This window comes from Fringilla coelebs, assembly GCF_963513975.1.
Source record: "Fringilla coelebs genome assembly, chromosome: 8".
Classification (NCBI taxonomy): Eukaryota; Metazoa; Chordata; class Aves; order Passeriformes; family Fringillidae; genus Fringilla; species Fringilla coelebs.
The window spans coordinates 31,629,439-31,644,463 of record NC_140066.1 but is presented as its reverse complement, the minus strand read 5'-3'; the positions used below and the strand labels follow the sequence as shown (position 1 = coordinate 31,644,463).

Sequence of the window (15,025 nt, the reverse complement as noted above, 5' to 3'; positions counted from 1 at the left end):
TCCAGCTCTATGGCATTGACTTCATTTCTGGATCCCACAAACCTCACTGTCCATGAGCAGCTGGTTGTTGAGACCTGGGTAAGAGCAGAAATTTCAAAGAACTACAGTAGGTCATTAATTAAGAACAAATGCCTGAGAGAATGCCTTAGAACAACCTTTCTCTAAAATTAATAGGAGCATAAATTTCACTTGCTGCAAATTAGAGACCAGCAGGTCCAAGCACGATCCATTTTCTAAGCATTCTATTTTAAAGTAGCATAGATCAACACCATGAAATGACAGTGCATGTAACTTTGAAATCACAAATGCCTGCTGGTCTGTGCCAGTGCAAAGGGCAACAGCATGAAACACCCTGGCATGTTCCTCTTCAGGCTGGGGGAAGCCTCTCAGGAACATTAGTTGCCCCTGCTGCCTCTTCACAAGCCTGTGCTGCCACTCTTTTCATGCTGCTCCCATGCCCACTGCATTAACAAATGCAATCACACCTGTAATTCATGGGCTGCTCGGCAAGGGCCCTGGGCAAACAGCTTCTGTAAACTCAGTCAAAAGATCACAAGGACTTCCACCAGCCCCAAACCAGAATGCCTGTTGTGGGGCTGGTTTTGCTCTTCTCCATTTGATCTTGCCTTTTCATGATGGCTTTTTTATGGTGGCAATAATGTTTTCCTACTCGTCTCATGCTGCCTGAGATTAGCTTCTGTATTCACGTTTGCATTTTGCATTCACTTTTGCACTCATTAGCTTTTGCACTCACTTTTCCTTGCCTGGAATTAGAGCATGATCTTTTACCATGGCCACAGCTCTGTTGCTGTCAGATGTTTAACCCTGATCTGTTTGATCCCAGGGCTGAATACAACCCAGAGTGCACATTCCTTGTGCTGACTGATAACCTCCTCCAGGCCACAGAGAACCATTTGCCCACAGCAGTGCTCTCAGATAGGTCACTATATTTATTACAGCACTGACCACATGGCCTTCCCCTTCTTCAGCAACAGAAGCTGCAGAGCAATGCCAAGCTCTGGTTCTCTGCCCTCAGAGAGAGAGATCCACACCATCCCTGGCTTTATTTCACATGCAGAGCTCTGACAGGACATCACATCTGGATATCACTGGATGCCCTCTGGGGCAGCTGAGTGACAGGCCAATCCAAATAGGATGCATTAACTGGAGCTTTCAAGCCCGAGGTGAGGAATAAAACTGATTTACTAAAACACAATGAAAAAGTCAGCACTTATGAGAAGCCAGATTGAAGGAGGCTGTTCTGTCATGCAGGTTCAGGGCTGGGCTGGATTTGCCAAGTGCTTTTCTCCTTATGGCTGATGAGGAAACTGTGGGCTTGATATTTGACTATGGACCTCCCTGCAGTGACTCTGCCTCTGCTGGCTCCCCCAGGCCATCTCCCCTTTCAGGTGACTGAGAGCAGCAGGATGCTTTGCAATGGATTTTTCCTGCTCAGCCCAGCACTGCACAGGGTTCCCATGGGCTGGAAAACCCCACACCACAGCAGCCTAAATGCAGACATCTGCTGTCCCCTGCCCCAGGCTGTGTCACTGCAGCGCCTTGGAGAGCTCCAGACTGGCTTGGCAGCGGGGCTGGAGCTCTGCAAACACTCCTGGTGCAAGGGTTGTCTCCTCTGGAATGTGCTTCCCCATTCCAGCTCCAGCAGCCTGGATTTCATGACCCCTCCCCAGGTCATCCTGCAGGGTCCATCTGCTTTCCCAGGCTCTGAAGGGGAGGAGAAATGTGGGGAATTGTGAGGCTGCTGTAGAAAAAGCTTAATTGTAACACAGCAGGAAGAGTTTGTGCCTAGAGACATTGGCTTGGTGGGTAGAAATTGCAGTGATACTGAGTAAATCTGCCCAGAAAGCAGAATGGGGAACTGTTACTGAGCTGAAGAAGCAGACACTTATTGACTTTCTGGGACAGGAAATAAAGGATTTTTACAACCTGATAAGTAAAACTGTCCTGATTAAGGCTTAAAGTCTATAAATAAAAAGAGAGAACTAGCAGGAAATATAGAACTTATGGTCTTAAGAAGACAGAGGGATGGGGAAATCCATTATGGGATTGTTCCAAGAGCCTACTTAAAATATTCAATGCTGGTCCCTCTGCCTTCTAGCTCCTCAAAAGAAATCACCTCTTACATCATGCCACTCAAAATGAATTATGCTTTCAATTTTCCTTGTTTCCTGCTATATTCATATTAAACAATTACATTGTATGCAGGAAAGAATCCAGCAAAAGCAACCCGTTGCATGCTAGGAATGGTTTTCTTCAGATAGCTTTAATGCTGAAGACAAAGGTCAGCAATTTACCCCAAACAAAGCACTGGAATTTAATCTTTCCTCTGCTTGGGAGCAGCATGATTCCACAGCCTTCACTGCGTTCTTCAAATACATTCCTACTGGAAAGCAGGCCTTTAAAAAACCTTTTATAAAGCTGGGGTTTTTTTTCTCCCTGAGAGACTTGAAGCCATGAATACTGTATTAGGGAGCTGCCAAGTTATCTGCAGAGGACCTCTACCACTTTACCTCTTCCAGAGATTCTTGTTTAATTAACGCATTCCACAAGCTGTAGGGCTCCTCACAGCTGAGGATTCCTTCTGATCCGTGCTGGAGGATGAGGGCACGGTCAGTTCACACCAAATCCTGCAGCCCCCTGATCAGCTTTTTGCATGCCAACTGCATAGCCTGGAAATGCATCCCAGAGCAAGGCATGAAACCAGCAAACTGAGCTCTGGAATTGGGAAGGAAGGGGAAGACAGCTGGAAATGTGCATTATTTAAAATGCTGTAGGATGAGAAACAGATGCTGGCATGGCATTTGTGGAGTTGAAAGTCACCCAACTCACGCTGCCAGTTGGCAAGCTAGCCTGGTATCAAACCCACAGCTATGCAAAACCCACCACCACAGCTGGCACCCAGGCTGGCAGAGCTGGCCAGGGGCCACTGGAATGTTCCCTCTCCTGCCACTGCACCTCCACCCTGCACCAGAGCACAGACTGGGAAGTCAGACTGCACCTGCCTGGGAGATACACACAATCTCTCCCTTTCAAGGGCTGTCTATGCATCACCGGCACCTAAATTTGCTTAAATGAAGGGTAAAAAAGGCAGGAAGGAAAGCAAAGGGATGTGTTTGCTCTCTAATTTGTCTTGATGACCCACATCTCACAGGCAGAGCCTCCAGCTGAACTCCCAGTGCCTTCTCTCTCTGAGGCAGTCAAAGGAAAGGCTTTCTGATCCTTTCCCAATGCATGCTGTAAGTGGGTGAGCTGGCAGCAAGATGAGATTCCCTTCCTCATTGCTGCCTACCAAAAAGGGAAACCCTGGAAAACTGCCAGATCTGAGGACTTGTCAGGGAAATACGAGTTTGTTGATGGGAGGCAAAAAACAGATGAGGCAGAATTCCACATAATTCTGCCAGCTAAAGCATTGTTTTGACTTGCATCAGTAGAAGGAAGCTATCAGCTAATTTACACAAAGAATAAAGGCTTTTGGGGAGATGTGATTTAGCATCATCAGCCTCCAGTAACGAGTGAGACAGAAGGCTAAAATCATAGAATCATGGAATAGTTTGGGTTGGAAGGGATTTTTGAAGGTTATCTACTCCAATCCCCTGCAATGAACATGGGGGTTTAGGAAAAATTTATAATCAGTCCTTGGGGATGGAGAAGGATGAGTTTTCCCATTTGATATGAACAAGGAGAAAATAAAGGAATACCCCAACTATGCTAAGAGTTACAGTGAGCACTAATGGAGCACTCTGTGGATTTCAGTCTGGAGGTGCTTCACTAGGCACTGGTTGTGGGTGATGGTTACTTCCCACTTAGCTCCACGGTGCTGTTGGGAACAAAATCCCATCCCCTTTTTTGAACAGGATGGCAGGTCTCCATCAGAGCTCCTTCAGGATCTGGAACAGAGGCCAGTGAGTGCCAGAAAACTTGCAAAAACCACATGGCTGCAGGGTGGATCCCTGTCTTGCCTGTCTCTGTGCTGGCCCTGCTGCAATCCCAGTCTGTGCTGGTGCACAGAGCCCTTTGCAGAGCACACTGGGAGTAACCACAACCTTGTGTGACCTTTGCCTTGGCAGCTCCTCTGGAGTTTGAAACTTTGCGTTGCCTCCTTTCTGCTCCTTGAGATCTCACCTAAAGAAGCTGATTTTTAACTCAGAAGAAAGGTCCCTGCACCCTGAGGAGACTTTGATGTAGATTCTAAAAAAGACATTAGCGCCAGTCACAGGACTTGGGGCTGTCCATGGCAAAGAACAGGGAGAAAAGGCTGTAATTCTCCCTTGCAGCTCTGACCACTGATTCACAGTCACACTGGCATAGACAATACTGACACAGACAATATTTTTAGAAGTTGGTTGGGTTTTTTTTTCCCATAGAAGATAATGAGGTTATAGTGCCCCATGGACACCCACAGTCTCCTGGGCAGGGATGAAAGCAGTCTTAGAAGGAAAGAGTTTCTACCTTGGAGGAAGAAAGCCTCCATGGAGCTAAGGACAGTCATGAGGTCCACTCCCAGCACTGGAGCTGCTTAACAGCTGCTCTTTTCAGGCTGACTCTTCTCCCACAGGCAGAACAAGCCTTGGGAATACTCCCACTGATGACACAAAGGGGATGTACCTTTATTCACCTACAGGGGATGTAACTTTTATTTCCCAGTCTCCATTCTCCACCCTCCTCAGGCACACAGAAGCCCCCAGGAGCCAACAGTGCTGTTGCTCCCTCCCGTGTGGGGCTCACACTGTTACCAGCACAGAGGCATTTTCCAAAGATTTCCCATCTAGGTGCTCATGGTCAGGCTTGGCTGGTTCAGCTGAAGAGATCTGAAAAGGAAATCTGAAAAGGAAATCCGAAAAGGAAATCTGAAAAGGCTCTTGCTTGAAGTGGCAGGGCTGCTCAGCATAAACAGGTCAAACTTTGCTAAATTAAATCAAATATTCCCTGTTATGCAGTGAGTTCCCCACCACGTGTTTCTCTCTTTTGCATTATAGAGTCAGCATTGTACCTTTGAGGGTGTCCCAGCTTCCTTTTTAGACCTCTCTTGAAGCTCAGTGTGCTGAAGCCACTGTTCATGAAACAAACTATACCCACACCAAAAGGTCAAACGCAACGAACCTGGTGCTCAAGTGCTGGATGTTGTTTGTTTGGACTGATCAGAATAGCTCTGAAGTGACTTACACCAAATTCTTCCCGTGCTCAAAACCATGTTTCTCCATAAGCCATGTTTACAAATGCCAAAAATATTTTGAACCAGGAGTTATGAAAGCCTGAAAGCACTGACTTATAGAGAGCTGTTTCAACATTGCAAACACTTGTATGTAGCTGAGCCAGGTCCTGCTGCTCATGAGAACAGCCTTCACCAATCTGTCAACACTGACCTAACGTGTCCAAGAGAGAGCTCAGAAAATCAATGTGACATGGAGAGACCTTCAAAGCACCACTGTACAAACATAAAGCTGGTGCAGGGCTGGAGGATGGTGAAAGCTGGCAGGTACAAAGAAGTTTGTAACCATCTCCAAAGATTATATTTTTGTGGGTCATTTAATGCTACAGAGACTCCCCATCTTTTGAAATCCATAATAATTCTGGAAAGGTGAAACGCTTCAGGTTTTTCTTAATATACTAAATTGAATTGTGACTTAAATCTCTCGGTCCATAACATATTTTTAAGGATTATAAGAGTTCAGAATATTTTTTTAACCATTTTTCACTGGCTTTACCAATGCCAGGACAACAGGGGGTTCTTCAACAAAATCTAGTATCAGTCTACAATCCTACCGAAACTTGGGAGTTTTTTTCATAGTTTGCATTATCATATCCTGCTGTATAATTTCATTTCCTTTCCCTAAATTGGACTTTCACTCATCCTTTCCATTAGTTCAGCTAAGGGACACCAGCTGAGGGCAAGAGAGTATTTTATTTTCCTTGTCTTAGAATTCCCTGGAATCAGTTTAGCATGGTAAAAATGTGATTAATAAGTAAATAACAGTACTGGCACAACCAGAGGCTCTGTTCAGAAATGGCCTCATAGCTCCTGCTTTGATCCTGCCGAGTGGAGGTTCTATTTTAACAGCAATATGTAGCAGAGTTCATGGCCATGCCCTGATTTCTGACCTACAGAGCACAGAGAAATATTTCAAATTATCACCTCCAAGTGTTTTCAAAGCAGCACAGAGTGATTACCTGAAAAATAAATGGAATCTCTCAACGACTTCAGGGACTCAGCCAAACCACTGAAAAATCAGGCTTGTAACATTCCACGTGTGAATTCCCTCATGCTGTCTTGAAATCAGAATTAAAAGATAGGTGTGGGACTATCTTAAAACCCCTCAACCTCTCTTTTCCTTGACAGCTGGAAGCCGTGAGTGCATGGACAACAACGGGCCATATTTCCACTAAGGGACCTTCCCTGGTGCGTGACTGTCCCCAGAAAACCCAAAAACAAAGCCCAGCCACAATCCTAGAGGCCTCTGGAGGAAGCAGCAGAAGCCAAGTCAAAGTAACACTTCCTCTACCTCTACTCCAAATGAGTTCTTTTCCTCAAGAAGCATTGGCTTTGGCTAATCCCATCCCTCCCGGAAATCCTGAGTGTATCCCCAAAGGTGAGGATTTCAGGCTGTTCACTTCACAGCATCCCTAGAAGGTCTTTTCTCTCCCTTTTCCCTCCCTGCATTTCCCTCCTTCCATTATAAGAGGAAGTTTAATTTAAGGGAAACTTTGACTCCAGCAGAACTGAGCAGAGCCAGCCAAGCATTGTCCTGCCACCACCTTCCCATCACCACCAGGAGCAAAGCCACAAGAGAGTCCTGTAGGGATAAGAGCAAGGTTTTACCATAAATGCAGCCCTACCTCTCATTCCCCATACCCAGCAAATACTGAATTGGTTTTAAAATAAATTTCCTTAACAACCAAGTACTACTATTTAACAGGACCCGTGAGCACTTCTATAGCATTTTACAAATCACTGCATAAGTATTAATTAGACTTAATGACTCATATTACCTAATGAGATAATGAAAAACCCTGCAGCTCACAATATCTACTTCTATTTTCAGCAGGAGATGAAATAGATCTTGTAAAAGGATATTCTCTTCCAATTCCCTTCCTGCATATCCCTGTAATAATGTTGGAAAGTAATTCAAAGTGTGCAAGTTTTTTCCTTCTCAGTTTGCAAAGGCTAACACAGCCTTTGCCACAAAACACAAATGCAGAAGTTCAGTGATAATATTTGTTCTTTAGGAAGCTTTCTATTGAAGGATGACTGCTGGGGACTCACTTTTTGGGAAGGAGATGTGGATTTGCTGCCCGTTCTTTATGGGGAATAGCAAAGTCTTTCTTTCTTTCTTTCTTTCTTTCTGGGTTGCCCCTGCCAAGGTAATACTCAATGGATTAAGTCTGGTGAAATAAATTCTGTAAATAGAACGTGGACTGAGATCATTTCAACTCATTTCCCCTGCGTCCCCTTCCCGTGCTGGAAGCTGTCAAGCACCAGCAGCCTGCTCTCCCAGTGTTGGTCTTGAGTCTCACTAGATGCATAAAACAGCTTGTTTTTCACATATTTTCTGTGATGGCATTAAAAAAAAATTACAAGGAGGGGGGAAAAAAAAACCCCAACCCCTCTCAATTCCACCCATGGCTATAAACTGGATGCAGCTAATCTTGCAAGGGCACCAAACATTGCTCTGTTTGTCCACATTTGAGCACTAGAAACCGATGTTTATGATGGAATTGCACTTGAATCTGAAGGATTTTAAAGAAAGGAACTGAACCAACTGTGGGTTTGTAAACAAACACTATGGTTTTGACGTCAGCCATATCATTTCATGTGCTAGAACTGTTTCTATCATGTGGCCAGTTCCTGCCCCTGAAGAGTATCTAATTTAATTTAGATGTATTCACGATATGGGACAGCACACCAAGTCCAAGAAACTACAGGGCAACTCTGCAGGAAGGTCTGTGCTGGAAAGATTGCAAAAGCTGTACTTTGAAGGAGCAACAGAGACCTTTTGGCTCAAGGGAGAGAGGGGAAAGTGATGTCTGCTGCAGAAAAAGGAGAAAAAGAGAAGTGTGTGGAGTGGGCACTGGAAGGGGAAAGACTTTCTTTCTCCTCTAGAAATGAATTAGTTGGATGTATCTTTCTGCATTAATGTAATCCAAAATACTCTGCATAACCTTTTCCAGAGCAATAAATCCTATCCAGAGCTTTCAGGAGTCCTTCCAACTTTGTTTTCAGTCCTTCTGGGGTTCTTCTCTCTGGTCTTTCTGTAGTGGCCCTGCAGAGAACCACCATGGACGATAACTCATCCTGGAGATCTGTCAGGCACCACTCCAGCATCCATGGGATCACCTACAAGAATCCCTCAGGTCCTGGTGACCCCAGGGGTGAAGCAGAGCCCCACTCCCCCCCCGAGCACCTGGGCTGAGAACAAACACCCAGGTAAGGGCTGGCACCTGGGTGAGGGGAGAACAGCAGCAAGATATCCCTTTGCTGCTGCTGATAGTGACTGAAATGTGTCTTATGTTGCAGGTATCCAAGGGCACCAGTGTGGGAAAACTGCTTTTCATACAGGGCATGATTCTGATTGCTAAAAACCCCCCAGTCTGGCATCAACTGAATTTAAAAGGATGCCTTGTGTGATTAAAAAATTCTTTTTGAGCCTATGTGTTTTCCACCTTGGGCCTTAAATGATATGAATTTCTCTAGAAATATATAATTAAGAGTATAACGACAATACAGTATGCTGTCTTATTTATTTATTTATTTAAATATTTTTACTAAACAGCATTTTCTACTCCAGTAGTTTTAATTCCCCAGGTTTCCAGAAAAGCCAGCTCCTCCCAGAGGTGGAGCAGAGCTCTGTGCTGGGTGCTCAGCCCTGGCTGTGTGCACAAACTCCCCACCAGCATCCTCCCAACACAGCCACCCTGATTCCTACACATTTGGAAAGAAAGGAGGGGATGGTTCCTCCTGTGGTTATTTCATGCCATGGAATCCTGACTGTTTGCTGAAAAACTATTTCCAATAAAAATGTAAGGGTTTTTTCCAAGGAAAGCTAATGTTTTCTACCAAAAAAATATTTCTCAAAAACTTAAACTCTAGTTTTAGCCAAAAACACGCTACGAGCCTTAGGTGTAGGACTCAGACCAATACTACAAGACAATCACAGAAGTTATAACCAGCTGAGCTTGGTTATTTACAGTGGAATGCAAGCTGCAATTCCTTCCTTTGATATGTTTGTTGGCTTCAGGATTACATTTCCCAACCATGCTTTTTAATCACTGTAAACATCAGAGGTGAAGAATTTGCTGGAGAGAAAACTGGCTGCTTCTTTGTGTTTTTGATCAGACTGGGCTTTTATGCCTTCTCTTTCCTCCTTCCAGTGCCTGAGTTTTATATGTGACACCACCACGTGGCCTCAGGCTCTGGGATGTGCACATGGAGTGAATTTCCTTGCCTGCCATCCATCCCCTGAGGATGCAGCCCCAGGGGTGATGCCCTTCCTAATGAAGAGGGGCAGGGTGCCACAGTTACCCCACAATGAACTCTGACAGGCCATGCTCTCCCTCAGTCTCTCAGGGAGCCTGGAAATTCACACTTTGCTTTTGTAACACCCCTCACCCATGAGGAGTCCTCTGGAAAACCTCTGGAGTCAAGAAACCTGAGGATGGCTGGTGGGAATTCAAGAAAGATGTGCCAGCAGCGTGCAGCAGAGAGGGAGGACCAAGCTAGACACCAGGGGTACAGCAGGAGGCTTTCTGCCACAGGATGGAGCTCAGTGCAGGCTGCAAAGCATTTCTAGGAAGCTCCACAAATACTCAAAGCATCTGAATCTCATTGCACTGCCAGTTGTGCCTCCAGGCAGATAAACTGCAAAGTGACTGGGGAAAAAAAAAAATCGTGTAGGTGAAGGTCTTGATCATGTCTGAAAAAGTACAATAGCCAGGAGAGTGCTGGGGGGAGAAAAGAGCCAGCTTCTGTAAAAAGTGAGCATGTGAACTCTGGGGCTTCGATTTTGTCCCACTTACTCTGTTCACCAGCTCTACAAAGTGTTTCTCACACAGAAGTGTATTTTTAACAACATGGAAAAGAATGTGCCAAAATTGGAAGCTCAAGCTACTTTTACCCCAGGTAAAAGACAAATGCCATGAAAGGGTTGAATGGCAAAGAAAGATTTTTTAAAATTTTTTTTTAAACCAAGAATGGCCAAATTAGTATTAATGGGGCTGATTTTCTGACTGTGAAATCTCTCTGAATAAAAATATTTAACAAGAGAAATCCTCAGCCTTCTCTTCTACCTGAGCATGATGCACAACCAGAAACTGCTTTACCAAATGAGTTAAAAGTTTTCTGCAATAATGCAGCAAATCACTGTATGCAACAAGCACAGACACATTCTGTGGCAGCTTCCCCACAAGGTTCAATCTATGGGGTAAAAAAGTCTTGATTTATTATATAGCATTTGGACAGTCGTGAATGAAAATTTGCCAAAGATCAGCATAATCAACTCTTTCACCCAGGCAGGTTTTTTATGCAAGAAAAAAAGCACAGAATGGGTCTGAGCAAAATAAATAAAAATTCCACACTTTTAACCAACAGAACCTTTTGCGTCATTCAGAAATATTTACAGACATCCAGAATCTTTTATCATCAAAAAGACACTCTGGCCTTTCAAATTGCAACTTTTTCTTATATTTTTGTTTACTGATGGCCTTTAAACCAGTGGATATCTCTTAACTTTTGGCATCTCTTCATGTCACGTCAAATGCAGGAACTTTTAAAGCTGTTCCTTGGTATTTTTTTTTCCTCTTCCCTTGAAACATCTCTCTTTTGCTAAGCTGTCATCTGTGAGTTTTAAAGATAGCAGAACCCCATCTACAGCAGCATCCATCACATGAGTCATAGTAGCTATGCCTCAAAAATCAGTTTTTATTGACTGACTGGGCTTCTGGTACCAATATGGAAATCTTCCAACCTGGAAAGGGCCGGCTGTTTTAATACAATTAAATACAGCCAGGAAGAGGGCTGCAAATGGAAACATGCATTAGCCATTCATAGTGTACAAGTCCCTCTCAGAGCCCAGTAAAGTGCAGCATCCCTGCTTCCCTTGCTTATTTAATTAGCACACAATGAAGGCCACTGAATTTCCCTGCAAAAGGTGTTGCGTACTTTGGACAAAAAAGAAAGGAGAAAAGAAGTTGCTTTTAAGTCCAGTCCAAAAAAATAGCTCCTTGGCTAAATGGCACTTTTAATAAAGACGTTGCCAGTGTTTGTTTATTTATCAAAAAGCAGTGTTTCTCTCGGGTGTTTTGATTTTTATTTCTGTGCACAAGAAGGAGGGGAAAAAAAGGGCTTTACTAAGCAAGTCTTTCAGTGAGACACCAGATGATGGATAGTCAAACACAGAGTCTCCTGTAAACACAGAGGTAACCAAAAGGTATGAACTGACTCATAATTGTGTCAACACAGGTCGCAGACCCTTGGTTTATTTCAGCCTTCCTGTTTTTCACAGATTTCTTTTCACACTACACTATTTTTTTAAGACACAGACTCTTTTCAGTACATCTTAGCGGGGTGCAAAAGCACACACGTTTTTACACCCAAATGTGGGCATCTGCACACACATGTAGGCTGTACTGCCACAATTTCAACAGCAGCATTTTCCACCTATTGCTTATGGCTACATTAAACCAAGCTGTGCAGTCCATGACTGCTCTAAATCAAAAAGTCCATCCCATTCCTGCCTCCAGCCTTTCCCTGGAGGCTCTTGGGAAGCATCCAGAAGAGAGGAATACAACAAAACCTCAGCAGCCTAGTGCTCCAGCTCATCCAACCCTCCAAGACTCACTGTGATTTGTTTTTTTTTAACCTAAGTGGCAAGACTCTGTCTGATGGAAAATGCTGGGAGGAGGACAGGCAGCAAAGAGGACTGTGATGAGCAGAACCTGCCTGATCTCTAAATAAATTGAATTTGGCTGTAGCCTTTCCCTAGTATAAAGTTTAAAACCATGGCTTGGAAGGTCGTCCAGTTCCAATCCCCCTAAAAGACCTTCCAGTAAAAGCCCCATCCAACCCGGCCTTGGAGGAAAAAGCCTTTCTGGGCTCCCTAATTCTGAACCAGAAAGTGAAGAAATTGTTAGGGTAGGGGCTGATGTGCAGACACCCCATACACTGAATCCCCTGCAAGTCCCAGAGCAGCTGAAGGGCCAGGAAAGATGTTTCAGTACATTCCCTGTACCTGTGCAGGCACTAGTCTGAAATCCTGAGTTCCTTTTAAAGGACTTGCAGAAAATAACACATGAAGAAGGGTTAAAGCCAGGGAAATTGTTGTTCCTCAGCAGAGGAAGGAAAAGAAGCCATTTAAGGCCAGACTGCAGTGGCCAGGGCTTGTTCCTGGGCATGCAGGGAGCACAGAGCCCAGTGCAAGGGACCTGCAATGGATCCAGCCTGAGCACACACAGGAAAAGGACTCAATGCATAGACCCACCCACCCAAGATGTGTCAGACACCCAGTATGGGCAAGGAGAAGTTCAGACAACTGTTTATCTGGGGTGTTTCAGCTTCAGAGAGTCACTGGAAATGGCAGAGCCAGCAAGGACAGATACCATTATTCAGGCTGAGCAGCGCCTTATTCCTTGTGTAATCACATCCAGCTCAACTCAACAAAAATCAGAGTTACAGAACCAGGATTTGGACCTTATTTCCCACTGTGGGAAAGGCAGTTGCTAAAATTCCCACTTAGCAGGTAATCACTGTAGTGACTGAAACCAAATCCGCCCAGAGATCCCACAACAGCTCTTGCTTGGTTACATCACCAAATCATTCACCAAAAAAATGCAAAACAAATTACATTAGGGTAAGCTGACACACACAAAAACCTCCAGAAATAGCATTTCAGAAACAGAAATAATTGGCAGACTTAATTTTTTAAAGAATACTCATTTTAGGATAGTACACCTTTTTGAAGAGAGAACTTTTTACCTGGAGCCATTTTCCCCTTTGGAAACCAAGGCTGACAGAACAATGGGGAGAATTCCTTTTGCAAATTACAATGTATTAAGTCAGGTTTGCTTCTAGCAGGTCCTGTACCTTCAGAAATTGGTCAGGCTTTGTCTGTTATTCAACTGGGGAAAACCTACACCCTATTCTCCTGCCTCCCCTCTTTTCTTTACCTCCTTTTAGCTACAACAGAAGGCGAAGGAAGAAAATTTTACTGAAGGAGACCATGAAAAGAGTCTTCCAAACATTCCACATATTTCCTCTGCATAAACATGCTGTGGATTTCTAATGTAAATAATGCCAGGGCACTGTCACTCAGACCCCAGGAGTTCACTCAAGTTAGACAAATTATGCTGCCCGTTATCTCAGTTGTTACAGATTCTTGCCTTTCATTCATTCCTTGCCAGTGGCTGGATTTTATGTGCAGGGGAGAAAAGAAGCCTCAAATGCTGAAGTTAACCTCTTGTGGTGAGACCAGTAATCCTGGGCTTTCCAGGGGAGAATGCAGAAGGAGATAGCTACTAGCCTTGTCTGCCAAGGCAGCAGTCAAAAGAATGCTGAAATTTGGCATGTATGAGCAGGAGAAATGCAGTGCTATGAAAATGGACACTGCAAGCTCCCTGCCAAAGCTGCAGCATTTGGCCCACATGAATAAAACAAATTAAGTTAAAATAAGTTTTTTTTTACATGTCCTGTAAAAAAGCTCCATTAAGTTGAATAGGGGATGGTGCTGCTGAGCAAACCTGCCTGGCAGAAGCCTGGCTGCTGCTTCAAACATCATATCCACACTATAATTAACACTAACTTACAGTCAGCAAGGCTCATTTCCTCCCAGATAAGGAGATACTTCCTAGAAGGGAATGCAGGATGTGATGAGGGGATTCCTTTCTGAATGTGTTTTTACAGCCACACTGGTAAGGACAGAGTGAAAGCCCCTGTCCCACATGCCAGGTGTTGTCCAGCTGTGAAACCCCTTTGGGTCCTGGAACCTGTGTATGGAAAACAAAGGGCCTGGATGCTGCCAGCCCCATGCCCTGCCCTGCCAGTGCAGCATTCCAGCCTCTCCTGCCTGGTCCACAGCCCCTTTTAGGAACAGAAAATCAGCATTTTTTGCATGGCAGCACCACGGGAGGAGCGTGCATTGCATGCCCTCCTGTAAACTGACTCCCTGTAATGATGAGTACCTTTAATGCCATTCCAATGAGCCAGTGGTGACAGAATGTTTTATTTATGCTGTGCTTCCAAAGAAGGGAAAAGCTCTTACCTATTGTTCTTCTGAGATCTTCACACTGGCTAATGTGAGGGAATTTCAGGATTTCCTTCCACTTTTTGCTTTTGCCTTTGCGTTTCCCTCCACCCCCTGCAGAGAGAGAAATACCAGGATTAGATTGCTCTGGGGACACAGTTCCACCTGCCCAGTCACAGTTCTTATGGATACCATCAAGAATTAAAGCTGAGACTCTGTGGGTTGATGTACAAGCAGATCCCTGGCAGGGTCCAAGGAAAGGCTGAACGGGGCTCTGAGCAATCTGGACTAGCAAAAGATGTCCCTGCCCATGGCAGGGGGTTGCAACTAGATGACCTTTAAGGTCCATTCTAAGCCAAACCATTCTATGATTCCATGATACAGGTCAAATCTCAACTTGTTTGAACTCAAAACAGACCAAGGAGGTGGCATCTGCCAGAAGATCAGCTCACCAAAAGGCAGTGGACTTGCTGCCCACCAGGTCCAGCTGAGATGACAGTGCTACCTCCAGCATCACCTCTTCCCCAACCAAGAGCCACTTCACACAAGTCAAACAATCTTGTAAAATTACAGTTCGCACCTTTTCAAAGCAGATATCTCCCTTCTGCTTTTGGGACAAGCCCTGATTCTATCCCCAAAAAGTGCTGAGAAAATGAAAAATTCAAATTCAATTCCCCTCCCACCCTCACATTACATATCCTGCCAACACAACACTACTGCTGCTCTTACACACTCTGGTCACTGCTACTTCCACATGAGAACTGAAGGAGAAAATG

General features: G+C 44.6%; 1 protein-coding gene across 3 annotated transcripts in view; it reads right to left on the bottom strand.

Annotated features, from left to right (window-relative positions):
- The window catches only part of GRK5 (G protein-coupled receptor kinase 5), a 146,862-nt gene that overhangs the window by 70,839 nt on the left and 60,998 nt on the right, over nt 1-15,025 (bottom strand). For all 3 annotated transcript variants that reach the window (XR_014616364.1, XM_084210818.1, XM_084210819.1), the window contains exon 2: nt 14,268-14,363. Coding sequence is in view for 2 of the 3 variants with exons in the window: in XM_084210818.1 (XP_084066944.1) it covers nt 14,268-14,363 (96 nt within the window). In the remaining variant the exon portion in view is untranslated. The remainder of the gene's footprint in view (nt 1-14,267; nt 14,364-15,025) is intronic.